The following is a 27,697-nucleotide window of genomic DNA, read 5'->3' on the forward strand; positions in this document are numbered from 1 at the left end:
TTGGCTGCAGCATGGTTTTTCACTTTATCTTTTTGATGAGAAGAATGTAATTTTGGTGAAGTCAAATCAGTTTTCTTTTATGGAGTTTATTTTGTGTCCTAAGACATCTTTGCCTATCCCAAGAGTCACGAAGATATTGTTTTCTTCTAGATTTATTGTTTTGTCCTTCACATTTAGGTCCTGTGATCCATGTTGAAAACATTGTGCATTGTGTGAAAGTATCAATATTCAGAAAGTTTCTCCATGGAGTTGCTTGTGTTTTTTTGTTGAAAAGCCAATGACCATATACGAGTCTGCTTCCCAATTCTCTTCTATCCACTGATCTATTAGTCCTGAACCCTAGTACCACTCTCTTAATTACTGTGATTTTAAAGCAAGTCATGAAATTGAGTAGTGTTAAGTCTTCCAACATTTGCCCCCTCCTTCAGGACTATCTTGGTTGTTCTGGGTCTGTTGGATTTCCATATATATCTGCAAATTTCTACAAGAAAGCCTCAGGGGAAGGATTGTTTTTTCACTGAAATTTGAATTGATTTCTGTAAATCAATTTGTGGGAAACAGATCTTGATATTATGCAGCCTTTCAATTCATGAACATATTTATTGCAGTGTTCTGTATAGTTTCAGCAACATTTTGTAGTTTTCGGGATAGAAGTCTTACGTATCTCGTTAACATTTTAGATATTTGACTTATTTGATATGATCACAGATGGTAATTTTAAAATTTAATTTTTAATTGTTGCTATGTATAGTCAATACAGCAGAGTTTTGCCTCATTTCCTGCAAAATTATTAGTTTTTGGTAGATCAAGCAAATTCTTTATCTTCAGGAAGTCAGACAATGGGAGAAGTGTTGCATAATTGAAAACATCTAATTTTCCAGAGTAAAAAAATGGTTCACTCTTTGTATACCTCTGCTCACAGTTACCACCTAAGAAACCCTACCTTCTGATTTTCTTTCTCCTTAAAAGAACATGTAATTCTGAGTTCAATTTACTCTTGGTGTGCTTCTTGAAAGATGGGGAGAGCACCAGATCTTTACAGAGGAACTTCTGTTTCTCAGCTAAATGTAGAATAGGGAAATGAGGACATGTCCTACATGCTGCCCTTCACTTATATTTTCAGGGTGCCAATCAGAACAGAAAGACATTAAAATGGATTGGGATGGGAGGAAGGTGAATAAATTTGAAGATTCAGATTATTCTTGTCACATTGGTGAATTCTTCACTGGTCAAATAATCCCCTCTTTTCATCCTTTGCTTTCTTTTTGATTCATTCTTTTCTTCCCAATTTGACTTAGAGCGATTAGCATACGGCCTGATCTACAAATAGCTGTAATGATTAGGGATCCATTTTAACTTCAAATAAAACCAATGTAAGGCACAACTATTCAGGAATATTTTATATTTTCAAAGTATTTACGAATTCTTTAATTAGAAAAATAAAGGCAACGGGATTATCTATCAGGTTCTAAAAGTACCCATGAATTAAATCACTCACATCCCCCTCTTAAAAAACAAAACAAAACCTTGAATCACATTGCTATTTAAGCTTTCTTACAATAAGGAATAAGACCAAGCTATACTAGAGTACAAAAACCTGAAATTCTGAGCATGAAAATAATTTATTAGACATCTGGTTTATTCGAACATTAGGCCTACTGAAGACAGAATTAACAGAGCTCATGGAATAGGAAAAACACACACACACACACACATACACACAAAAACAAAAACAACCCATCCAGCACCTGCTTCACTGCAAATTTCCTGGGGACAAAATGTATGCATTCTGTACTACAGTCTCACTCTAAACCATCCATATGTATTTGATGCTGATTAACCTGAATAGGAGATGAGAAACTTTCTATACACTCAACTTGGCAAGTAGCCATTAGTGATGCAACTTTCAGAAACATTCTTAGGCACAAGAACTAGCACTGCCTGCAGTGAGAGTCTTTGATAATCAAAGAAAAGAATATCACTAAATATATTCTTACAAATAAGAAAATACAAGCACTTTTGCCAATGGACTGCTTTACATATCAGGAAAGATGTCACAATGAGATCTTCTATGAAATTAAAACACTAATTGTTATACTCAACTTTTAATCGATTCTGAAGTTATACTGTGGTATTAAAAATTAGAGGAAAAAACTGATTTAATCTAAATAGAATTTAGGGAAGAAATGCAGGACTAATATATAAGAGTAGCTGCACTTCTTTGGTTAACTCATTAAAAAAAAAGTCAAACATTTTCAAATTAAAAAAAAAAAAAGATCACCATTACAAGAATCTAATCTAAATATGCACCTGACAATAAAGCACATCTGAGTATGGAGTGAAAAAAGTTTTCCAAAAAATCATCAAATGGATCCTCTCCAAATACCCAAATAATCACTTCTGCAGGCCTTTTGTTGAGTGGAATCATAAAGAACTGAAGATTTATTGCTGTGAAAACAAATCTGTAGTACAGTAGTATGAATCTTGGGTATTAAGCATAATCAGCTGAATCAAGTTAAGAAGTTCAAACTCTAATAGGAAATTGTGTGTGTGTGAAAGTCAATAGCCAGTTGACCCAAGAGCAACTGAGAGATCTAACCTGTTCAGTGAGACCAGACATTGTTAAATCTTCATTCTTTGAAGGCAATTAGAAATTACAATTTAAACAGCCCATAAACCAAATAAAACAAAATTGAAGAAAGCAATTAAAACTACGTTCAAAGAGCCATTTTTTTTTTTTAGCTCAATTTCAGCACCCCAAGGAAAAAAAGCATCCATGACTATCACAGATGAAAACAAAATGTCACTGGAATCCGTTATTTTTCCCCACTGAGGTATAAAATCTATATAGAAATTTGATACTATACTATAACAAATTGTACTTCTCATAGTTCTGTTTTAATTTCCTTTAAACCCTGTTTAATATAGTTTTTTCTTAAATTGTAAAAATGTTGTTTTCATGATTCTGAAACTGGTTCCAGTTCTTTTTCACTTATTTTTCTATCAATATTTAATATACTGGTTACCAGTCCTAATCAGAAAAAAAATCTTAGAAATCTCTTCATTAGGACAGCACATTCAGTGAAAGTTACTGATGTGCAAGCAAACCATGAAAGGTGCAGCTCCCCGGAAAGCACGTTGTTGACTGCTTCACTGCCTGAATATTCTTTACAATGATTCTTGATGAAAGACTCTTTCCATCGTGTAAACATCAGTGTGCGCAGTCTTGCTACTCTGTAGTTTCACGTCCTTGGACAAGAAGGCTGGTTCACAGCTAGTGAAAAGCGAGAGGAGTCTAAGTTTCAATGGCTGATAAACCTTACATCCCCACAGGAGGAAAGCACTTTTCCTTTTTTGCTACTTAAGAATGTGGCAGAAATGTATGCTGAGGTAGCCCAGTCAATCCTTATTTTTTTTTCTTCTTTTTCCTTTTTTGTAAATTTGGTCTCAGAATATTTCTGGAAGGGTGACGTTTCGAAGAAGCCACTGCTGGGACCGGCTTCCATTGCAGTCTCTTATGCTGGGCACCTGGCTGTCCTCTTCTGTGGCTTTATCCAGGCACTGATTACTGTTCACATGCTGCAGGGTTAATTTCTGCAAGTGACAGAAAAGAAATCTTAACATGAACGTGACAGAAAAAAACTCAAACATCTCAGCCATCGTTTCTGACGAGTATTAAACTGCCCTGTAGAAAAGGTGTCTACGTTAAGACCACCTTAAGAGCTATGTGGGAGGGAGAAAGGCACTGGGGTGCAGTGGGCTACAATGAATTGAAACGAACATGACCACAATGCTAGCTACTCCCAATTCTGCACAAGCTCTAACACTGAGAAATTTCACTTTGTGTGCTTCAGCTTCCTTAAGAAAAAAAAAAAAAAAAAAAAAAAAGATCAGATTAGTGGTTCCTAATTTAGGATCCTCAACCTATTTTCAAAAGCTATTTCAAAATTGCTTCATTTCCCTGTGATAAGGCTGTTCAAATTAATTCTATGATTCCAAACCTCATGTCCTTAAAATTCAGGTCCTTTTGAAGACTCAAAATCTTAAGAGATCATCTTAAAGCAGCCATTAATAAATGGGTGACAGATGGTGCTATGTAACTTTTTATGTACTCATTTGTACTCCAGACTCAATACTGTCAAGTTGATATTTAGAATAATTTCAAAATGTCAGGACAGAGTTATCAGAGTGATTAGCCTAGGTCAGTTTATGTGTCTGTTACCGCACGCTGGTCACCAGCATGGTCACACAGCCAACAGCTGTGTAGGAACGTGAGTTAACCATTATCCTGTAAATGTATACAACTGTAACAAAGTGTGAAATATGTTTACTAACACATTTATCGGACTCTTACTCATCCCTCTAATGTAATTCTTTTATCTGGAACATTTCATTTTCAGGGACTGTCATCACTGTGTTCAAGAGAGGACCCAGTCAGCACTGACTACTCTCCACACAGGAGAGTAGTTTTTTTTTTTTTTTTTAACGTTTTTTCACCTTTGAGAGACAGAGATGGAGCATGAGCAGGGAAGGGGCAGAGAGAGGGAGACACAGAATCTGAAGCAGGCTCCAGGCTCTGAGCTATCAGCACAGAGCCCGACGCGGGGCTCAAACCCACAAACTGTGAGATCATGACCTGAGCCGAAGTCAGACCCTCAACCAACTGAGCCACCCCAGCACCTCAGAAAAAGCTTAATTAAGGCAACTAGATAAACAGGTGACAGATAACTGTAACCTTTTAAGCAGAGAATAAAAGCTATAATTATCATTGCAGAGTCTACTTGCAACCTAATAAAGGTAATTTGCTGGCTCCTGCCCCTAATCTCTAGTACAACTAGGTCAAAATCTGCATTTCGAAAGGACAGAGCCATGCATCAAAGCAGAAGCGTCTGGTGTCATAAATGGAATGTGATATAGAATATAAATAAGACTCTAAGATGTAAGAATATATAAATCTAATCAAAGACCTATGGTATTATGCAAAGAATCCTGGATCAAGAGTGGCAGGTCTGAGACCCGGTTCCATCATTTTACCTGCTCTGTGACCCTGGGGCAAGTTCCATTCTGGGCTTCAGTGTCTCTACGTGTATAAAACAAGGTCCTGGGTTTTATTTCTATGGTTCCTTTGGAGCCTTCGGTTTCATGATTTTAGGTTTAGATTATAAATCACTGACATGAATATTTTATTTCTCCAGATTGCTGTGGTTGAGACTGATGGAGGCAGGACACCGCCGACAGGCTGTTCTGGAGCTCCCCATGCAGTTGGCTCAAGCTGTGGGACCTGCATCGCAGCGTGACTCCTCCCTTTGCCCAATTCTGCTTTGTCCTTTTCACAGGCGTTGATCCAAAGGGTGCTCCCTAATAAACACTGTGAACACTGAACTTTATCTTGTGAATACTGAACTAACTTTATCTGATAGAACCCAGCCTGCAAAACTAAAATTTTACCTCAGAGAAGACACCATGCAAAGGGCTCCAGAAGTTTTAAAACTACATTCACAACTGGTTCTTTCTAAATACCTTAAACCTACTTTGGCTCCTTAAACTTCTAAGCACACATTTTACTTTTGGAACAACAGGTGTGGCAGATTGCATAGATCATACACAGGCTACGAACATCCACTCCCACTTCCTGTCCCCATCACACCTTAGAGACTGGAAAACCAACGCCTGTTTAACCAGCCTCCCTTGCAGATGGTCACTAGGGGATGAAGTTCTAGCCCATAAGACACAGCAGAGTCTGTGAAACGAAGTGTGAAAGTACAGGGTATGTTCCAGAAAGAGGAGAGTTGATGATTAAAGGAGACCAGGGTTTGCATATGACCTGGTATAGGGAGAAAAGACAGCCAAAGTCTTAACTGCTAATAAAGTCATGATGCTAATAAAGAAGTTAAAGTTAAGGAAAAAGAGACTATTTCCATAGTGTCAGGCCGAGGCTAGAGCCACGGTTGGAGAACCAGAGGCAGGACTGCCAGCCAGCCCCTCGCTTGCTGTTAATACATGTAACACATGATGGTATGTAGAAAGTAAGGTAGGAGCAAAAGTCTTTCCTAAGAGAAAAAAAATCAGTGCTTGTGCAGAAGAAAAAGAACCAGAGAAAGACCTACTGAAGATTCTAGTGCTGGTTCCAGAACCTTAAAGCAAAAGCACAAGCAGGTTAGCCAGATGCAAAGCGCAGGAGTGAGGCTTACTGGGGGTGCTCTGAGTGATCTTTTCTGCACCTGTGTGTGAGGACAGCACACAGGGTGTGGTGACAGGAAGAGGTTCCAGAGGAAAGCAAAGGTAAAAAGCTTTGTTACATATGTCACAGAAAAATCATTATGAGCCAGAGAATTTAATTATTTAAAGCTCACCTTTTACCTAAGTGTTTAATTCACTAATTTAAACAGCCTACTCACGTCTCCATTTCTCCCACACTAGACGACTACAGAGCTTGAGGACATACACACAGAAGACTGGCTATAGTGGCAACAAGGACCCAAGAAATAGGGGGCAAGATTAATTACTGGGGAGATTAAAACATGTTTGTTTTTCCCACCTGTAGGTTTTTAGATGTAAGAACAATTTGATCCATCTTCAAACTTTACAAGAATTCATTCTTTTTGCCATAAAGAATTTTTTTAGCTTCAAAACACACATAATTTCATTCCTCTATGCAAGTGGAAAACTTACCACTGGGTCATACTCCCAAAGCTGGTTGCCTTTTAGGTGGTGGCATTTGAGCATTGTGACTGGGCCATTAAGTTTGGAGACATCCAAGCAAAGGTCATCTGTTCTAATTTCTTTGTTGGCAGTATAAGAGAAAACCTGAAAAACAAAAATGCACACGTATAAGCTTTAACAATAAAAGAAACTAGCCAGTAATCTGGCAGAGAAAAAAAACAAGTATCTCAAGATATTTGATTTCTGAACTTTATTAACGTAGTATTAGGAGAATAAATGATTCCGAAAAAGCTACCACAAATTTTACATACAGGATAGAAAAAATGACCGTGAGCTCTCTGTATACACCGAGTGTATTGTCAAGGGCTATCAAAAGCCGTTCGACTATAAAGGGCAAAATAAATCTCACGCAAAGCAATGTAAATACGGTTCTCACAAGGGGCCTTTTATAAATGTTTCCATTTAAAAACAATCATTAGACTGAAGGCTCCCTTCTCCTAGAGGTTTTTAGAATTGTCTCTTCATAGGTAGGAAAATATTTCCTGAATGACATCATGAGATAAAAGATTCAAACAAATCCAAAAATTATACCTTTTATTTATTTCTAACATTTATTCATTTTTCAGAGACAGAGACAGAGCATGAGGGAGATAGGGGCAGAGAGAGAGGGAGACACAGAATCTGAAGCAGGCACCAGGCTCTGAGCCTGACACGGGGCTCAAACTCACAGACCATGAGAATATGGCCTGAGCTGAAGTCAGACGCTTAACCAACTGAGCCATCCAGGTGCCCCCAAAATTATTCCTTTTAAAGCTTTACTAAAATACTCACCTGGGGGCGCCTGGGTGGCACAGTCGGTTAAGCGTCCGACTTCAGCCAGGTCACGATCTCGCGGTCCGTGAGTTCGAGCCCCGCGTCAGGCTCTGGGCTGATGGCTCGGAGCCTGGAGCCTGTTTCGGATTCTGTGTCTCCCTCTCTCTCTGCCCCTCCCCCGTTCATGCTCTGTCTCTCTCTGTCCCAAAAATAAAAAAATAAAAAAATAAAAAAAACGTTGATAAAATACTCACCTGGTTACCTCCCATACCGTGACAGTTAAAAATTCCAACTTTTTCATTCTCTTTTCTAGCCATGTTATCTAGACACTGATTTGTTTCCACATTTCTTATCTATGGAACAGTGAATAAAGAAAATACAAGGTGTTAGATAAACAAGACATACATATAAATGCATATGGACATTAAAGTCAATCAAAACTCTCTACCACATACATATACACAGTGTAGACTGATGGCAGAATGCTCAGTGGCTTCAATACACTATCAATTCCTTCCAGTTTACTCACATTCCAAGTTCCATCTTGATGACTGCCTTGGAAAGAGAAATAAGAGATGTCCTCTTGTTGGGTAAAATATTTGGTAAACATCAAGATGTCTAATGGCAACTGAGGTTCTAAATTATCAGGGACCCTTAAAGACTTGACGTAGGAAAAGAAGGGAGCTTTGCATCATTGGAGTAGATACTCCTGAACATAAATATGATCTTGATGTCCTCCTTAACCTAGCAGGAAAATAACTACTGACAGGATGGTTTGGGAATATGATACAGTACATCCCTATGAAAGTTGTTTTAGGATGTACCTAAATTGTTTGAGATTACACAGGGTATACAGTAGTTATGAGCTTTTAAAACACCGGGTTTGACAAACAAATGTGGAAACCCCAACTTAGGGCCTGGCAGGGAGAAATGTGTGGAATGACAGCAAGACAGACAACTTCCTGTGTTGCTATCTGTGTTAATTAGCACTAATAGAACTTTCTGTAATGATGGAAATGTTCTATACTTGTGCCATCCAATATGGTAGCCCCTAGCCATATGTGGCTATTGAGTACTTTATTATATTTTTTTCTTTTACTTCTTGCTATTGAGCACATCCATTCCTGGGAAACAGGCAGGAACCTATAGCCCAGATTTCTTAGTTTTTGCTATAATCTCCTCTAGGATCTTGGCACTTCCACTGGGCAGAACAACACAGGCAGTTTAAGGACTTCTCAATTCTAATATAATGGAATCTAGATTCACTCTTTCCCTCACTGCAATAAGAGAAATATTGGTGGATATGAGAAAGAGTATGGGTGTGAATGGTTAAGAGCACAAATTCTCAAGCCATACTGCCTATGTTCAAATCCTGTCTCTTCCATTTTGTGTTTAAACCATTTACTTATGCCTCAATTTACTTATGGTTAAGTGGGGATAATAGTACCTCTATCTCATAGTGTTGATATGAGGATAAAATGAGTTAATGTTTGTAAAGCACTCAGACCAAGACATAGAGTTGACATGGAGTTCATACTCACTAAATCTTAGGATTATTAGATCTGTCTGGGGAAGACATTGGTTAGTCCTTAAGACTGGCTAAACTGTGAAAGATCTGACTTACTTGTTATCTGTGGTAGTTGTTTAGTGTATTTATCTCCTGGATTAACAGGTCTGAAACTCATTTATTCAGTTTCAGGTCCTACAGGAGCCATGAAAGTCAGACTCAGTAAAGGCAGAGACTCTAAATTCACACCTTCTCATTCCCCTTTCTACTCTAAAATTCTATGATCTCAGGCTTCTCTAGACCCTTTGAAGCATGACAAAAGATCCCTGAAAGGCTGAATTCCAGTTTCTAGCATAGGAAAGCTCAACCAGGTGGAGCTATGGTCCCAGTACGAGACCCCCAGCTGCACTGGGGTGGGTGCTTGAGAATGACCCCAGCACCAGAAGTCAGAGCTTTAATCTGCCTAGTGTGGCCTGATACTGAGGGCAAACAAGCTTAAGACCATCTGCTTAAAAAGACAGTGTGACAAGTAAGCCACAGTGGGTAAAATCTGTTCCTTTTACAGAAAGCCAGCTGGCAAGAAGCAGGTAAAGAACAAACTTGCCTGGGCAATCATCTACTGTGGGTTAGACAAGTGGCTCTTTGTAATATGCCTGGATTCTGGCCCAGCTAACAATGCCTAGGTGTTATCCAAAATTGGGTCAGTTCAAGGAAAAAAAACCCCAACTCATTCCCTCTATTCTGAAGGCAAGTTATAGGAACAACTGCTATTCTGGACCGGAATGAGGCTACAGCAAAGGGAACAGAGTCTCATTAATGAATCAAGAAACAGCCTACTCCTCACCTGTTTGAGGATGAATTTCTTAAATTACTACAGAGTTCACACATAGGGAGCTCAGGTCTCCCCTGAAGTAGCCTCAGTAACTACTAAGGACAAACGGTAGCCTGTACTCGTGCTGGCACGGGCTGAATGGTTTCACTCCGACTCACCACCATCAGCACCGGGCTCCCCTGTGATATATCTGCTGTTGTGATATATTGTCCCATATCCTGCTCTTCTACGTTCATCTCGTCCTTATTCCCTAAGCCCCTAACACCACCAATACACTCTCTCCACTCTCAACTGATGATTTTGTGTTCAAAGAGGACATGGAAGAATCAGAGAACTTCCCACCACAGACTACCCGTCTCTACCCTCCAATCACAACTGACCTTGCATTTGTCCCCACTCCCTCCACTTCCTTCCTACTTCAGTGGACACACTGCCTTCTCATCCTGCCCACCATGACCATCTATTACATCTAAACAACATCTATTACAGGTGACTGCCATTAGTACTCTTTTCTAACATCTTCACATTTTCTCTTTTGGTCAGTTGCATCAGCACAGTTCTGGTTTAGCAAAAATAAACACAAAAAAACCCTTTCTTTAGCTCCATATTCCCCTTCAGCCACTATTTCTCTGCTCTCTTTACAACAAAATTTCTTGCAAGACTTGCCCAGACTCATGATCTCCACTTCCTCTTCTTCCTTGAAGCCATCAAGGATTTTGTCCCTACCAACCTCCATGGGAACCCTGCTGACACAGTGAGATGGAGCCCACCAACAACTTCTCCCTTACTAGTCCAGTGGTCAGTTCTCTGTACTAGACTTACTCAGCAGTCAACCACTTCCTCTTTAAGTTTATTTATTCATTTTGAAAGGGGGGAGGGGAAGAGAGAGAGAGGGAGAGAGAGAATTCCAGGCAGACACCATGCTGTCAGTGCAGAGCCTGAGTTGGGGCTCGAACTCGCAAACTGTGAGATCATGACCTGAGCGGAAACCAAGAGTCGGACTCTCAATCGACTTAGCCACCCAGGTGCCCCAACCACTCCCTCCTTCTTTAAACACATCCTTCACATAGTCTCTGGGACACCCACTCTTAGTTCTCCTATTTCAATGGTCACTCTTTCTCAATCTTTTTGGCTAATTCATTCTTGTTTCAAAATTTCTAAATTGTGGAGTTTTCTATTGCTTTGTTCTCAATCCTCCCCTCTTCTCAGTCTACACTCACTCCTACCACAGTGATCTCATACAGTTTTGTGGTTTTAAAAATTACCTATATATTGACAACTCCTACCTTTAGATCTCCACCCCCAATCTCTCATCCAAACTAGATTTGTAAATGCAAGTACCTACCCTGTATTTTTACCTGGATCCAATTTAACAGGTCCCAAACTGCACTGCTGAATGCCTGCTGTTACCTTCTCCACAAGCCTTCCCATCTCATTGCCAACTTCCCTGCCCCAGTTTCTCAGGCTGAAATCTTACCATAGTCCTTCATTACGCCTTTCCTTTCACCCCAGCTCTACTCTTGTTCCCACAGACAATCTGACCTTCTCCCAGTGAAAGTTTGCTTGTCTCTCTCTGGCTTCCCATCTCACTCAGAATAAAATCCAGAGTACTTACTATGGCCTACCAGCTCCATGTGACTTGACCTTCAGTTTGTCTCGATCTCATCTTCTACTACCCTCCCAGTCCCCCTGTTCACTTCATTCCAGACAACTGTCCTCTCTGCTGTTTCTGGAACACGCCAAGTACACTCGTGTCTTAGGGCCTTTGTACCTGTTTTTCCCTGAGCCCAGAACACTCTTTCCCCAGGAATTCATATGGCTTGCTCATTCACTTCCTCTAAATCTCTGCTCAAAAATCAAAACTCTTATATGAGGGGCCTTTTTCAACTACCCAAACAGTACTGCTACTCAGGCCCACCAGCCATTCTCTTTCCCCTTTGCCCTTAGCACCACCTGCCATACTGTATACTTTAAAAACCTGGCTTCCTCCACAGATTGTAAGATTTGCAAGAGCAGAGACTTTATTCACTGCTATAATCCTTGTACATAAAATAGTGCCTATCACACGGTAGGTATTCAAATATTTATTGAATGAATGAAATGGCTGAAGAAGGGACAGCCTCCTATGGAGTCAGGGGTTACTTTCCCAAATATCATGAGATTGAATCCTGGGATGGGGCCTGGCTGTGGCCCTGACCACACATATCATTTGCTGCTGTGACTTCTATTATATATGGTCTTTCAACTTTCTTTGTCCCTTCTTTACAATTTATCTTTACTTTGATGTTTGTTAAGCTTTGATTCAGGCTAATTAACACCAGGAGTATATGCTTTCAACTTCATGGGACATTTTGTTAAAGAAGTCTACTGAAGACACTAATATATTGAAATAAGAGTCCACCTCTGAAAGGTTAAGGGTGGAACATTCTTATTTTAATAACATGAAAAATTAATAAAATTTCAAGTTATGAGGTAGACTGTGTTAACAAGAACTGTCTCACACTTGAAGTTATTTAATTTTAATATGGAGGGATTCCCTTGTTGGATGTTTAAGCTCTATCGTTTTTGATAAATGAGAACACAACAACCACACAGAATATATATATTTTACCTCTCCCAAAGAGAAATAGTGACGTGGAATTTGGGAATCAGGATAAATATTCTCCAGGTACCAAGAGAAAGGTCTGCATTGTAGTTTGTGTCTTAGGCCAAGTCTTGATGATATATCTCCATAATCTACCTTTGTAACACCTGTTGAAAGAAATAATCGACTCTGAATTACTCATGTTCCATTAGGTAACATATTTCTATGTAAATAATGCATTTATTAACAAGCCAGGCAAATGGGAAAAGCGGTATCATTTTGGTGATATGACTACACAAGTGATATACCATGAATCCATTGTTCAAAATATAAAACAAGGAAATATATTTATGTGTTTTTTTTAAAGAAAAATTAGATTTTCATTGTGAGAATGGAATACAATGCTAGTAATATTACACACAAACATAAGTTATTATGGGATCAGAAAGCTTGAATATGTATGTTTAGGCAAAAACAAGAATCAAGATCTATTTTGCCCAAGTATTAAGCAGTGCAACTGCTTCCAGTCAGGTTTCTCTCCCACAACTCACTGACCTGTGCAAGCTGACTAGCCAGTCTTATGGTAATTAGAAAAGGGGGCTGCAATGGCAACAGCGTCAGGAAGATATAGAGCTTAGGGAACAACTATTCCCACAAAATTCTGAATAGCAGAGAAGTTCCTGGACAGAAGTCCCTACAGGCATGCTACAGTGCTCTGCACTGGCCCCGAGAGACTCCAATCTTCATATAAAAGTTAATCATCACAATTAGGTTAAAAATAGATACAGAACACTGACGACACCTGGGCTAACAGTAACATGTGCGATACTGACCTGGATAACTCATTGTGTTACTATATTAGGCACTTTGCTAAGCACTCTGGCACTGGGTGTGATTTCATTTATTCCTTACGACAACCCCGTGAGGTTGGTGCTCTCCCCCTACTCAAGGCTTTTCTACCCCTTATCTCTCAGATGCATTAAGATCAGGAATAAGAAAGCTATACTCTTGTATTTCTAATGCAAAATAATGCTAACCTGGAGAAATTATATAGAAGAAATTCTTGAACTCATCCATCCACACTTCTGCAAGTCGCCTGTTATTTTTATTGATAATCTGTCCTGTGCCTCCAGGAAATGTGTAAGGTGTGGCTTTCCGAAATACATGTCCGACATGTGAGCAGGTAACAATCTCCAAAGTTCCTCCACACTGCCAGATCTGAAAACAACAGAAAAGAAGACCACATAAGACCCTGATGTTTTTTTAAAAACTGTTCACATCTCTGGATGTTCACAGTTAAAACTTCACAGAATCATGGCTATATATCCTCACAGTGGAGCTCCTGCTATATGGTCACAAAGCCAGTGCTTCCTCAGAAGGATACTTTTCTGTAATTTTTGGTTCTGATCAAACCAGAAGTTGAAGGTTAAATTCAGAAAAGATATGTTAAAGGCTAAATGCAGAAAAGATATAAGGTCTAGAGTATTATTTTTTTTAAGTTTATTTATTTCGAGAGAAAGCACATACACATGTGCGCGCACATGAGCGGGGGGCGGGGGACAGAGGGAGGGAGGCGGAGAATCCCAAGCAGGCTCCACTCGGACTGCATGGAGCAGGACGCAGGCCTCCAACTCACGAATCATGAGATCCTGACCTGAGTTGAAATCAAGAGTTGGATGCTTAGCCGACTGAGCCACCCAGGTGCCCCCAGAGTAATGTTTTTCTAACTGGAGGCCAGGACTCATAAAATGATCGTAAGTTCAACTCTGAGGAATGGCAACCAGCACTCACTAACAAGACATACTGTTTCATGAAACTGGTTAGATTTTGCGTGTAGTATACACATGGTTCATGGTCAAAACACTTTTGACCATGCAATATGCAGCCAGAGTCCTATCTACTCCTCCTTCTCCAGACCTGTCATAGCCTGTACATTAAACCGACCAGAAACTGAAACTGGATCTCATGAATTATTCACTGGGACAATGACAGCACGCTCTGTCATCTTCATGAGAATAAAAACAAAAGGGTAAAAGAAACATCAAGTTTGGGTTCACATTCTTAGTTTAATCAAATTATCCTTCTGTTCCTTTCAAAATACATTCTTCTGTAAGTCAAAAATCTGCTATTTACACTTAAAACAGATTTTGAGAAGTTCTGATTTTGTTAAATATTCAGTGTCTCTACTTTAAAGTTCTCCCAGGATCACAAAGTGATACAGCTGGATAGGATCTCCCAGATGATCTAGAGTCCAGACCTCTCCTTTTCTAGGGGAGCAAAGTGATCCACTCGAAACAAAATGAGCTGGCTGGTTTAGATTACAGGGCAGTTCAATGTGGTTTCCACTATACGCCAGGTGTCTCAAGTTAATTATTTTCAGAAATACACAATGTCACTTAATGGGTTGATTTTAGTGAATGTGAAATGGTTAAGTGTTTTATATAAGGTTGACTGGGTTAAATTAGAGCAATTTCAGAACTCCGGTCTTTTTCTTTTTATTAAAAAATGTAAAGCCAGTAAAGTGACCAAGTTTTATATAAGAGAGAACAATTTTCACAACAGAAGGACAAAGCATATTACAGAAAGTAAAATTACGTTTTTGGCAGTCAAGTACCATAGTAGCATATAGAAACTACATATTGTTTTTTATTTTTAGAGCTTGAATTACTTCCTTGTAAGTAACAGAAATTCAAAACAACTAGGGGATCTTGTGTAAGTTTTATACTTTATTAAGATAACTGAATTATTTGCTTAAAATATAGTTTATAAAAGGAACCCTTAATGGTAACACCTAAGTTTTTATGAAGTGAGGTTCTGGAGTCTGATGAAACTCAGAGTAAATTCAATTTTTATTTTTTATTTAGAGATACATAACATGAATAATTAACGCATACCTATATTTGAGGTTAAAAGATTATTTTTTGCAAAGGGAACTTACCCTAAAGGAAATCTCTAGGTTTTCTCCTCCCCAAATATCCATTCCAGCATCATATGTTCCAATCTCCTGGAAGTAATCTCTGTCTATTGAAAACAGGCCTCCTGCCATTGTAGGTGTTCTGAAATCCAATCATAACTCTATACGGTCAGTTGTAAGAATTTAAAATTTACAATCAATTTTTGTTTTTAAAAGTAGTTATATTAACTGTATACAATGACAGAATAAATGCTTATTCTCACGCTCTTCAGAAACATTCATAGGCCCCTAAGGACTTTCCATGTTTTTATGATCTGCTATTTGGTCTTCAGGCAGACCTACACCCACTGTGCTGACCGGTGGACCTACTCTTGTCACAGCCTGTGCCCTGACAGCCTTCTCTGCCCAGTCCCAAGGCCACTCCTGTTTTTAGTACCTTTCGTGGTCCTCAAGTCCTGACTAAGCTTAGTCACCTGAAACTCCTTAAATTGAGGCTAGTTCTCATAATTCTCTCCATCTGACTGTGTATCTTCCCACAGTTCCCAGCAACTACACTGACTATATAATCAACTAGATTCATGTTAGTTAACTCTCACACATGAGGTTTTAAAGTGTGGCAAATATTGCAAAAGATATAGATTAAATAGGACAAAAACAGTGAGACTCTTTTCCTACACCTAACAGAAACCTTTAAGGAAAGGAATGAAGTACACAATGAAATCAATACACTCCTAAGGGGACTGTCATCCTGATCAAGTATGGCACACTCTGTGCAGAAGAGGAGCCCAATTCATCAGCACGTGACCCAGGTATGCAGAGTGGGTGGAAATGACTGGAGTTAAGCAAAGAAATGATAATGAAGGAGGATTTAAATAAACAAATACCCATCAACCATTTGATTTCCATGAAAGATGTGTATGAAGAAAAATGGACTTCAACTAGAATAAAATAATTAAGTTCCAGGGAAAAAGGAAACTATGGCCATCATATTTCATGATGAGTTGTCGCCTGTGATTCCATGTCCTCAAATATATGGATTCTAGGCTGTAAAGAGTGGCAGCATTTGCCTTTCCAGTAGAAAGTCGTTTCCACATAAAAGTTAGAATATACTTTGATTTTAGAAGAGAAAAAGAATGAGAAAAGCCTACTATCTTGGGAGGCAGAGGAAACAGGCCAACACCCACAGAGTTACCATTTAGTACCCAGGTTTCTTGCCCTGGGTTTTGAGCTATCTCTGCATTTCCTGGATTTGTATGCTCAATCTTCTGTTTGCACATGTGTATTTTCCCCCTATTAGAGAAGACTCACAGCTTTTATCAGACTTTTCAAAGAAGCCTACTGTCTAAAAATGTTTCAGAACCTCTGATTTAGATGGTGATTTCTTGAACTGTCAGCAAAAGAGTAGAAAAGTACCTTTGCTAGAAAAAGACTCTGGCAGGGCAGGAGAAAAAGCACAGAAGTAATGAAATTCTCCTCAGCTTGGCCAAAACAGGACTTGAGTTCAAGGGAAAGCAGGCCTGAGAAGGCCGGGAAGGGAGAAAGCTAAGGCGTGGTTGGTTCTGAAGGGGCTCTCAACCACTACAGAAGCAGCAGGCTGGTGCTGCTGGACAAATCCCAGGATGGCTCCCAGAGCTCAAGGTCTCAATTTCAAGGTTCTGAACAGCGTAAAGATTCTTATCCCTTTCTGAAAAAAAATCTACAGATGACCAAATATAAAACAAACGAAAAATCAGAATGTGTCCATGGAAATCCTTTTTTATACTTCTGTCAAGTCTAGTTATTTTTATATCTGAAACAAGCTTTTCTAACCTTATCAGTCAGTAACTATCATCTGAATGGTACAAGTTGGAATTTACAATCTTATTTTTTGGTGCAACGACCCACTTTTAGGTAATATTTTCACATACCAACACTTACAATTAATTAAGGGACAGTTTAATTTAAAGCTAAATATTATTATCCTTAACAATTGAATCTAAGCATAAATCTGACAGATTTACAAAATGTTGTTCATACAGGAATGAAAAAACATATGCATGTTACCATCACTTTTCAGGTGCACTATTTATATAGATTTATAGAAATGAAAAAATCTATATATATAGGCTTATAGAAAGAAAAATTCCAACTTTGTTAAATGATCAGAGTAAAAAGCCCTCTTTAAAATACTAATACACGTGAAAGATGGCTCTTAACTACATATATGGTATACACCTCGTGTATGTATGGTATACATTATATGAAGTATGTGCCTCATGTTTCTCAAAATACACTTAAAATCCTTTTGATAGGATTCCCAAAGTTTCGCTATCCCCCATTGATAACACTTTAGGGAAAATGTTTGACAAATCAATTACCTGACAGGAAGAGTCCGATCACCTTTCCTTCTGTCCATTTCTCTTTGGGGAACAGGATACCATCGAAAATTGAGCTTCCAGTTGAAGCCACCATAGGTCATATCAGAGCCTGCCATGTACTCAAAAGTATCATCGCTGATCACATCAATGATAGGACATACCACTGTTTTCCTAAAATCATAAAAGCAAACAAAAAAATCTTCACAACTTTCCTTTTTGAGGCACAGTATAACAACTATCATTATATGCTAAGTGTGTTTAAAATAAAAATACATTCTATAATGTTAAAAGCAATGATAAAAAAATTTCCTGCTATATCCTACTAAGTTAGCATAATCATTTATCACACTCACTTGTAGCCATTGATAACCTTTCATCCTTTTTAATTCATACTTTTACATAACTGCCACATATAAAAACAATCCAGGGGCACAAGGGTGGCTCAGTCAGTTAAGCATCTGACTCTTGATCTCAGCTCAGGTCATGATCTCACAGTTTGTGGGATTGAGCCCCTCATCAGGCTCTGTGCTGACAGTGCAGAGCCTACTTGGGATTCTCTCTTTACCTCTCCCTCTCTCTCTCTCTGCTCCTCCACTGCTCCCTTCTCTCTCTCTCAAAACAAATAAACTTAAAAAAACAAAATTCCAAATATTTCCAGTTTTCAAAAATAACGCTTTTAATGACTACATAATCATTTTAAAATGATTACTCTTAAAATGAAAACTCTTGGATATGTGTGTTCCTTACAGTTTTTTTGTTATTCAGTTACTAAGTGGACATGTTCATATAACCAGTATTTTGCTTTTGCTTTAGGAGTAAACTTCCAGTCTTGTATTTCTTCCTACAAACTGTCTGATCACAGATATTTAAATTTTTTTCTATTGGTTTTGTGAGTTAATCATAAGTGATGTTCATTTTAATCATAAATGAACACGTTTTTCTGTATCTACTGAAGAGATCAGATTTTTAATGATAGGGTTTTAATCATAGTTTTAGAAATGTTAATGACGATGTATTATGTGAACTGATTTTGTAATATTAAACTAAACCAATTAGTCATGATATGTTCTTTTACATGTTTTTCATATAAAAATAAATGCTATAGTTATTTTTTTTACTCCTAGTAGACTCAGTTTTCTGATATTTTGAGAATTTGGGGTTAGTGTTCATGAGTGGATTTGGATAATTTTCCACATACTTCCCTATTGTCTTTCATGTTAGAGTTCTACTACTCTCACAAAGAGTTCTCTCCTTTTCTATACACTCTGTTTACAAATTCTGTTTCCCCACCGCCACCCCACTCCAAGGTTGAAACAGGCAAGTGTTCTTGGGTGCGGTGGGGTTTCTCTTTCTCACTCACACGGGGGCACAAGATCTTAGCTTTACACAGGTATTTGCTCTTCATCTTCCCACCTCAGGCAGGGCCTAGGCCCGGTCTCCTATCTTCCTGTCGTTTGTCTATCTAAAGGCAGAGAGGCTCTGTGTCCTCGGAGTTTGGCAGGAATTCTCCAAGTGAGAGCTGGCTTTAGTGTTTGGACCACTCTCTTGCCTCACTTTTGAGATCTGCAAAACTTCTGACTTCAGTGCCAGCTCAGCGATGCATTTAGAAATGCGTTTTATAACCTATCCAGCATTCAAACTCTTTCAGATGGAAACGTTACTCAGGACACCTAAGCCACCACACAGCCCCAACTAGAAGTTGTGACCGTCATTTCAGTCAACCCCTCTTTAGTTTGTCAGCTCCTCACCCTGCTTTCTCTCCCTGGGGCCAGGCTCTTGCTTATGTGTGCTCTTTATGCAAGCCAGTATTTCCCAAGTCAGTCATCTCCTCAAAGACAACAATTCACAGAGATATTCTCTTCCTTCTTCGGGCAGTGTTCTCCTCCCTAAAGCTGCTGTACCTTCTCGCTGTCCCAGCGCTGGTTTTTCCCTATTTATTCATCTCTGAAAGGGTGAGATGTAGGCTCAGCATTTGCTAACAAACAGAACAGATGCAGTGGCTTGTGCCATGTTTCACTTAACTTGTACTGAGTTCCCCTTCCTAAAGTCAAACCTTTATGTGGAGCTGGCCCAGGCTCAAACTGCAAAGGCAAGAAGAAATTCAACTAATCTGAGTCTAGCAGACTGAAGTTAGCTTCCCTCCTGGTATACAAGAACTGTGCCAGGGACCGGCAGTAGGTCACTCTGAAAAATGTGTGCATTGCTCTTACTGCTCTTCCTACATCCTCAGAGATTATAGCGCTTTTCCATATACAATTAAGCACCTTGGGCTACGATGCTGATCTCCCCACCCCCCTCCTACTTCCTGCTGTGCTACAGGCTGAGTGCTGTAGTCTCAGTAAGGAAGTGGAGAAGGAGAGGTGACCTGCCTGCCCCAGTTTAGCCTTAGGCAGCAGGGGCGATCAAGGGTTTTATCCTACCTCTCCTGAGTTCACAGCCTTCTGTTCTGCTCCCAATTAATAAACAGAGCATGAGGTGCACATCTGAGCAACCTGCTTCCTGATGCAGCCTCATCAACAAGACTGCAAACATTTCTTCACGGTCGCCTTCACTTTTAGTTTAGAGTGTTCTTCACGGGTATTTTAAAGCAAACTTTAGAGGAAATTATTTTTAAATTTATTTAAATATACAGAATTCTGCAGTTTACCATACTGTTTAGGACAAACACACTGAAAACAAGTTTATAGACTCTGGAAAATTACCTGTCATGTTTGATCCTGGCTAAGAGAGGCTCCAGCCATCCCACTGTACATTCACAGTGAGCATCTAAGAAGGTGATCACCTGGCCTTTAGACACAGCAGCTCCTTTTAATCTAGCTCTGATCAATCCAGAACGTTGTTCCATTCGAATTACATGAACTGGTACTTTTAATTTTTTCACATAACTCTCTAGAGGTCTTTTCAGAAAGTCTGAAAAATTAACAAAACAAAACATCACATGAAAAGACCAACCCGGTGCTACCCAGATGTAAAGCAATTCTGATGTGCGGTATTTCCGAACACTTTCAGGGAGGCTCCCTGACTCACAAACCCATTTCACAGCAGGGAGGCTTTTTCTTTCCTAAGAGCTCATCCTAGAGCTGCCCTGCCTTCCTGCATGAAGACTTAGGAGAGAGCCTTTGGGTGCAGGCTCAGTCAAAGACAGGCAGGTCACCACGGTTCCCTAATACCTCTCTTGGCTCAATTCTTCTTTCTCCAACCATGCTTAAGTCTCAGGAACAGAAAGAAAGTAGTTCAAGAGCATTAAATCCAGACCTCAATAGAGAGAAGGAACAGAATACGTCACAGCTGTTAGAATTCAGACAATTGTGGGATGTCGTCAAAGGCAGAAACCAACTGTCTTATTGATTACTACAGTCTCTGACTATGGTTCTTGTATTGGGAAGCATGGAGTGAGGTCAAGCTCAGAAGAGAAATGCTGTACTATAAATGCAAGACCAGAATTCCTTAGCAGACAAGTAGGTCTAAGTAACAAAGGTCTTAAGGGGGAATCACAAATGAAGGAGAAGGAGAAATCAGAAAGGATGAGGAAGTGGCTACATGAAACCAGCAACTATCCTGGAGTGTTCAAATAGAGGTTGTGCCCCTAAGCCAAGGAAGTCCTGCCTCCAAAATACGTAACACTTTAAAAAGCGGAAACGTCTCAGCTTCCTCAAAGCAAAGAGAAATAATTTTTTCAGATCAGGTTAGTTCATGGAATTTATGCCAGAGAAGCTACTGATGGTGGTTTGGTCAAATGTCTTTCCAACATTCCAACGACAGGATAGGTATGAGGATAATCTCTTTAGGGAAGGAAAATCCTGAGACAGAACTCCTGGGACTCCTAGGACTAGTTCTGTCCCACAGGACTCTAGTAAGGGGTAGGTCCCAGAGATCAGAGTGTATGCATTAAGGGGCTCTTAAAAGAGTAAACATGGGAATCCAAAGGGCTTCCTATGCCGCACAAAGGGAAAGAAAAACAGGGATGACATGGTTCTCGCCTGTCTGAACTAGAACGACTCAAAAATGAAATAATCAGGGACATGAAAATTATGAAAGAGAAAGGCCTATCTATCCCACTATGGAATACTGATTCCATTTCTGCTCATATATTTCCTAAAGTATCTGGGCTAAAAACAGTATCTGTAAAATACTGGGAGTAGAACTCATACTGAATCACCACTGTGATTTTATGAAGCAAATCTTAGGGTCAAAAAAATAGAACTCCATTCTGAATAACAAGGTGAGGACAGTACCAATCCTGGGGAAGAGGAAGATTCTGCAATAGCAGCTATCATTTTGTGTCTGTTTAGCATAGTGCCAGGCTCTTTGCACCAATTTAATAGCATTTATTCCTTAAAACAGTAACCCTATGAGAATGTCATTATCCGTAACTTAGACACAAAAATTCAAGGCTCAGAATATAAAATGAACCAATCAAAGTGACACAGCTTGTTGAGGGTTGGAGCCAAGATTCAAACCCAGGTCTGCCTGGCTTCAAAGCCCATCTTCTCATCCACAACAAGAAATCCCAGAAGGGAACTACAGAGAGAACAACTCAGGACAGTACGATCACCTGAGCTAACACAAATTTAAATTACTTTATGTCCAGAGTTTGATGGACTCCCATGTGTTAGGGTGTGGGATATATTCTAGGGCTTCAACCAATTGAGGCTGGGTGTGTCATACACAAGATGTCTCCTGATAAGCTTACCCAAAAATATCAGACAGCTTAAAGTCTTCTTAAGAATCAAAGCAATCTAATTCCCAAGTCCCACGTCTCTGAAAGCTAAAATACTCTGTCCTGTCTATAAATAAAATGAAAAATGCATGATTCTATGGTCTGGCAGCTCAAAAAAGTTGCTATTCCACAAATTTTCTTGGCATCTTTGTGGCCTTCATGCAATAAGGCTAAGAAATAGGTGTCCTCCTAACAGATGATATAGAATTAGGGACCCAGGGCTGGGTGGGGGATTAGGAACTACTTATTCAAGCCTAATTCTACAAAAAATGAAGACACAGAGGGTTAAGTGATTATGGGTCGAAGCCTCCATGTCATCTAAAAATAAATGAGAATCTTGTTTATTAGAATATCTTTATAGCTATTAGCCTATAAATGGGCCCCCCCGGCATCTCTCCATCAGGGGGCATGAGGCTGCCAGAGAGTGTTTCGGGGGAAGTTTCATTGCTTCCAGCAACATCGAAGAAATCTTAGGCAGAACTCTACAGAGCAATAGAAAGAACAAGGAATTTAGAGTCTAGTAAATCTGACTCCTAACCCCTACTAAATAAGAACCTCTGCTTCCTTTTGTGTAAAATGAGAAAAGCAACAGTCATCTCAAATTAGGAACATGGTATCAGTTCTAGGTCTTAAGATAACCTTCTGAGATGACAATTACATAACTTTTGACGTGAATTAAAGACTCATCCTGACTCTGCCTTCATGACAGACCCTGTAAGCAGTGAAGTTATGAGACATGACGTACGCAGCAGTTAAGAGGTCAAGCGTTAGGTTTATGCTAAGCCTCATCAGTAAAACAGGGATAATTATAGCACCTGCTTCATACGCAATAAATGGAGCTACCGACAACTCAGCAGGTTAACTGCGCAATTGGGTATCCTGAGGCCATAAGCAAACCATGCATGCTACACGACCTAATTAGAAGTCCACACAGACAAGAAGTAAGGGCGAGGATTAATTGGTAGATTATTCTTTCATTCACTCATTAAATTCTGGACTGTTTATGTAATAAGTGCTGTGGGCACTGAGAACAGGGAGGTGAGCACACAGCCCTGATGGAGTGTACAGTCTAGCAGGGGAGATGGTCGTTAAGCACATGGATAAATAGTTAAAACTGATGACAGCCGTGGAGGAGTGCAGTGTTCCCAAACATGTTAGGAGGGACACAACCTGGTCTCCGGAGTTCAAGGAAGACCTCTCTTAATATACCGTGATTCTGAGTAAACATCTGAGCTGAACTGTGGGGATGGGGTGGGCAGGGAGTGGTTTGGGAAGTGAGTAGAGATGCAGGCAGAGGCCGGGGCAGACAGGCCTCATAGGAACAGTTTTAGTCAGAAGTGCCAGGATCACAGCCATGTGTTTAAAAGCTCACCATGCATACAGTGTGGAGAACGGATGGGAAGGGCAAGGGCGTGTGAGGGGAGATGGGACCAGCTAGTCTGTGTCAATAGTCCAGGTGAGGAGTGAGGGTGCCTTGGATGTGTCTCATGAATAGAAAAGGCAGACTTACAGAGTTACATAAAAACAGAGTTTGCTCTAGTTCCTGGGCCTAACAGTTACCACCTAAAAAAGAGAACCAAAGAAAATTACCCTAGATAATTCTCAATCTGGATAGAAGGACTACAAACAACGATAACCACAAAAACACAATACCTAGTGGTTCCCAAATATCAGAAATGGCGAGCTACACACCTGAGGCTTTCCAGGCAGGAAGATACGGGAGAACCAGCCCATGACCCAGGGCTCTGGGACAGTACTCAGGGACCCTGCATGGTGACTAAGAGCCCCGGGTGGAGCAGTGAGGGAGACCTCTGCCCATGTTTTCTCTTACAGGTTTATACAGGCTGGGTGACTAAGAAGGGCCTACATGAGGAATGGAAAATATAGTTGGTATATGTGACTTTGTCACTTTAGATTTGTGGGCACATGTGTCTTTGATTAGACCACTTCCTACAAAAATGTACTATTCACACAGCCCTCTCAGGCACTCAACAGAATATTAGAGAATACAAAGGAGGAAATGGAAAAATAACTCCTTTCATCTGAGGAAAAAGATCTCTCCTTGAGTATTTAATTTAGCAAATATCAACATGTAAGTAAAACAAACGTAAGTCACTTGCAGAATCGATGTTCATATATATACTGCTGCTGAAATGAACTTAAGCTTATTTTCTTAAAGGATTAATTAACTCCTGGCAAACAATTATCCACATGAGGATTTACACTTCTATTGTCAACAATAACTATTTAAGTGTGGTATTCTTAATTTCTAACAGCTCACATGTTGACATTAATTACATTACATATTACACTATTATTCAAATGCTTTGTGTGTTTATAAACTGTCTCCTTAATTACACCAAGGAGGCAAGCTACAAGGTACTCAAGAAGGTAGGACCATATATTATTCTTCATTTGTACTTCTATAATCTGGCAAAGTGGCGAGATTTAAATTGCTATTAATGTGCAAATTACTCCCCATAATTAAGACATGAAGAGATTGTGATTAAATTTACATATTTAGAACAGTCATGGAAGGAGAAGGTAAAATACTTAGATAAACCATCTTAGTAGATGCAGTGATATTAGGCAAGAAAGATGGAAGCAGCAAAAGAGGCTGAAATAATGGTCAGGAAGTCTATGGCTGGTCAAGGAAGAGACATTTTCTGTAGTTCCTTCCAAATTTTTGGAATATTAGGGGAATGAATACAGGACACCAATGATCCTCAATAGTGCTGTGGGGGAAAAAAGCCTGGGAAATGCCAGGTATGTCTGAGTTTAACAGGTTTCTCTACAGATGGGACTTAGCAGAGCCTTCTCTATGCTACCTTGTGGTGTGAAATCTCCATGAAGAATTCAAAATAAACGATGTTGGCTCAAGGTACTTTAAATTAATACACCTTTCCCAAACAAGGACTTCATGAGACAGTTTGAGAGATTCTAAGCTTGTGAAACACTCTGAGATCCCTAGAAGAGTATTTGGGCAAGAGTCACTGTATAGATTTATTATGAGATCAGAGTCATATTACATATCACTTTCTCATAAATTCCTTCCTCAGCCTTTTATATAACCAGCTATAGATCATTCTTGAACTTAGGAATGGAGAAAATGGGGAAATCTAAGAAGAATCTGGAGAACTAAGGCTTGCCCAGCCAAGACTCCATTTTCCTTGCCAGAGGTACTTCCCTATGACACATGGAACTCAATTTCTCCATACTGGCTCTAAGGAGGTCAAGTCTCTCTCCATGGACTCACGGCCGCAACTTCCCAAAGGGAAAATTCTAATAAAATTATGTGGGTTTTTTCAGTAGTTCTGCATAAATGTTTATATGATATAGCATTATTTCTTTTTAAAACAAGATTAAGTTGTAATACAAATTAAATGCTAATTAAGGTAATATCTTAAGTTTCTTTCACAAGGGTGTAATTTTTTGCATATGTGAATGAGTCCAAATGCCACAAACATTCTTAGGATAAATTAGAAGTCTGTATAAAATTGTTAGGTTAAAAATGATAGCGACGTTTCTTAACCATTAATGATAAAAGCTGTAGCATATTATGGCATTAAAATTTAAAATTTACCTCTTTCACTGGCATCATCTACTAGAACAATTTCTTCTAGCATGTGTCTTGGTGAGCGATTAATGACACTATGGACAGTTCGCAGAAGTGTGCTCCAAGCCTCATTGTGGAAAACAATCACCACACTTGTTGTAGGAAGATTATCTGGATACACCTTTGTTTTACACCTAGAGACAAAGCAAATGCCTTTATAAAAAGTGACTGTTAAAACAGCATACTCAATGCACCTGGAGAAGGAGGGGTATCAGAACAATAAAGACAGTTTGCTCTAGTGCTGGGACTCTTGGGAACTGTTCATTTAAGTTTCGGTTTATTTAAGTACCTATTTAAAGTTATATTTTTAGATGTAAATTATCTTAAAGATGTTAACTGTACACTTAAAATTAGGCACCTCTTCCTGGTCAGTGTTTTCTGTTGATTCAATTTAATGGACAATGTATTAAGGCAACATCATCAATCTGAAACTGAATGTGTCTCAAGAATCCAATTAAGACAAAAAAAAAATGGAATCACTGGAATCTATGCAGTTTAATAATCTAAACAACAACAAAAAAAACACTTTCCACAAGAGAACTCATATTTACTGAGTACTATTTTGTATCGGCAGAGAAGCTTCCTAATAATTCTTAGAAGTATCTGAGGACACATTTCACACAGGAGAAGATGAGGACAGACATAATGAGGAAGTAGCAGGGCCTGAGAACTCCAAAGTCCATGCTCTGCTCAACCAAAATGCGTGACCCCCCTTCCTCCATGCTAAAATACCAATATGCATCTTGTGTAGTAAAGACCAGGTCTAGAAATGCAATCACCAAGAAGACCAAACACACCCAAAATATATGCACACAAAACCAACATATTAGTCATATGTTTCCAGCACTTTTTTAGGCAACATGCCCTCTCCCTCCAGTCTTGTTAGCTGGATGAAACTACTAAACCACAGAGGACTATAACAGCAGTTAGCAAGCAGACACCAAGGGATGCAGCTTAGAACATGAGCTCTCCTAAAAAATGCACGTGTAACTCTTTTGGTTTGGTTTGCAATCTGCAACCATCACTCCAGCCTTCTATTTCCACCTTTGTTTCCTGCTCTCTTACAAGCTCCTCAAACCTTGTGGTCTCTCTTATCTCATCTGTTATCACCTGCCAGTGGGAGTGGAGAAAGGAAAGAAGGGGAAAGAAGTAAGAAAAATACCAGTGAAACCCCTCTTCTGAAGCAGTCATGATGACCTACTTACTCAAAGTCCCACACTAGGGCGGCTGGCTGGCAGCTGGAAGAAAAGGAAAATGGAAGGGAAAAGAGATGACAAGGGATAGGGACTGAACGGAGGAGGAGGAGGAGCATTCATTGTGGGGGGCCCCATCAACACTACTCCCTCTCTTTCCAAGGAGAAAAGGACAAACAGATAGCATCCATTGTCCTTCATTAAATCCCTCTTAAGCCCCTACCATCCTCTTGACCATTCTCCAAGTCCCCCTTCACAATGTGGTATTCGTCACCTATTACTTATAACCTTACTCCTGTCCATTGGCCCACAGCCTCATTTCCACACCACATTCCACACCCCTCACCTTAGGTTCATTCCAAGCCCCACCAGGAAGCCACCACACAGCCTGCCGCCCTGTCTACAGTTCCTTCCAAGTCCAGGCAGCACTGGTGAGGCCCAGACAACCAGGTGTGCAGGCCATGGGAAGGATATTGTGCCCTTAGCATTCCAAATAAC

The 27,697-nt window shown here is 39.6% G+C and overlaps 1 protein-coding gene across 3 annotated transcripts in view; it reads right to left on the minus strand.

The window, feature by feature from the left end:
* Positions 1 to 1,385: 1,385 nt before the first annotated feature.
* Positions 1,386 to 27,697, minus strand: part of GALNT1 (polypeptide N-acetylgalactosaminyltransferase 1) — a 128,010-nt gene continuing 101,698 nt past the window's right edge. For 2 of the 3 annotated variants that reach the window (XM_058692342.1, XM_058692343.1), the window contains 9 exons: positions 25,974 to 26,140; positions 20,373 to 20,580; positions 17,671 to 17,841; positions 15,338 to 15,455; positions 13,437 to 13,617; positions 12,427 to 12,566; positions 7,731 to 7,829; positions 6,673 to 6,807; positions 1,386 to 3,594 (listed from right to left, as the gene is read on the minus strand). In XM_058692342.1, the coding sequence (XP_058548325.1) occupies positions 3,448 to 3,594; positions 6,673 to 6,807; positions 7,731 to 7,829; positions 12,427 to 12,566; positions 13,437 to 13,617; positions 15,338 to 15,455; positions 17,671 to 17,841; positions 20,373 to 20,580; positions 25,974 to 26,140 (1,366 nt within the window). In that variant the 3' untranslated portion in view covers positions 1,386 to 3,447. The remainder of the gene's footprint in view (positions 3,595 to 6,672; positions 6,808 to 7,730; positions 7,830 to 12,426; positions 12,567 to 13,436; positions 13,618 to 15,337; positions 15,456 to 17,670; positions 17,842 to 20,372; positions 20,581 to 25,973; positions 26,141 to 27,697) is intronic. The other variant, XM_058692344.1, reaches the window with a different exon arrangement.

Source organism: Neofelis nebulosa, chromosome 11 (genome assembly GCF_028018385.1).
Source record: "Neofelis nebulosa isolate mNeoNeb1 chromosome 11, mNeoNeb1.pri, whole genome shotgun sequence".
NCBI classification, from domain to species: domain Eukaryota; kingdom Metazoa; phylum Chordata; class Mammalia; order Carnivora; family Felidae; genus Neofelis; species Neofelis nebulosa.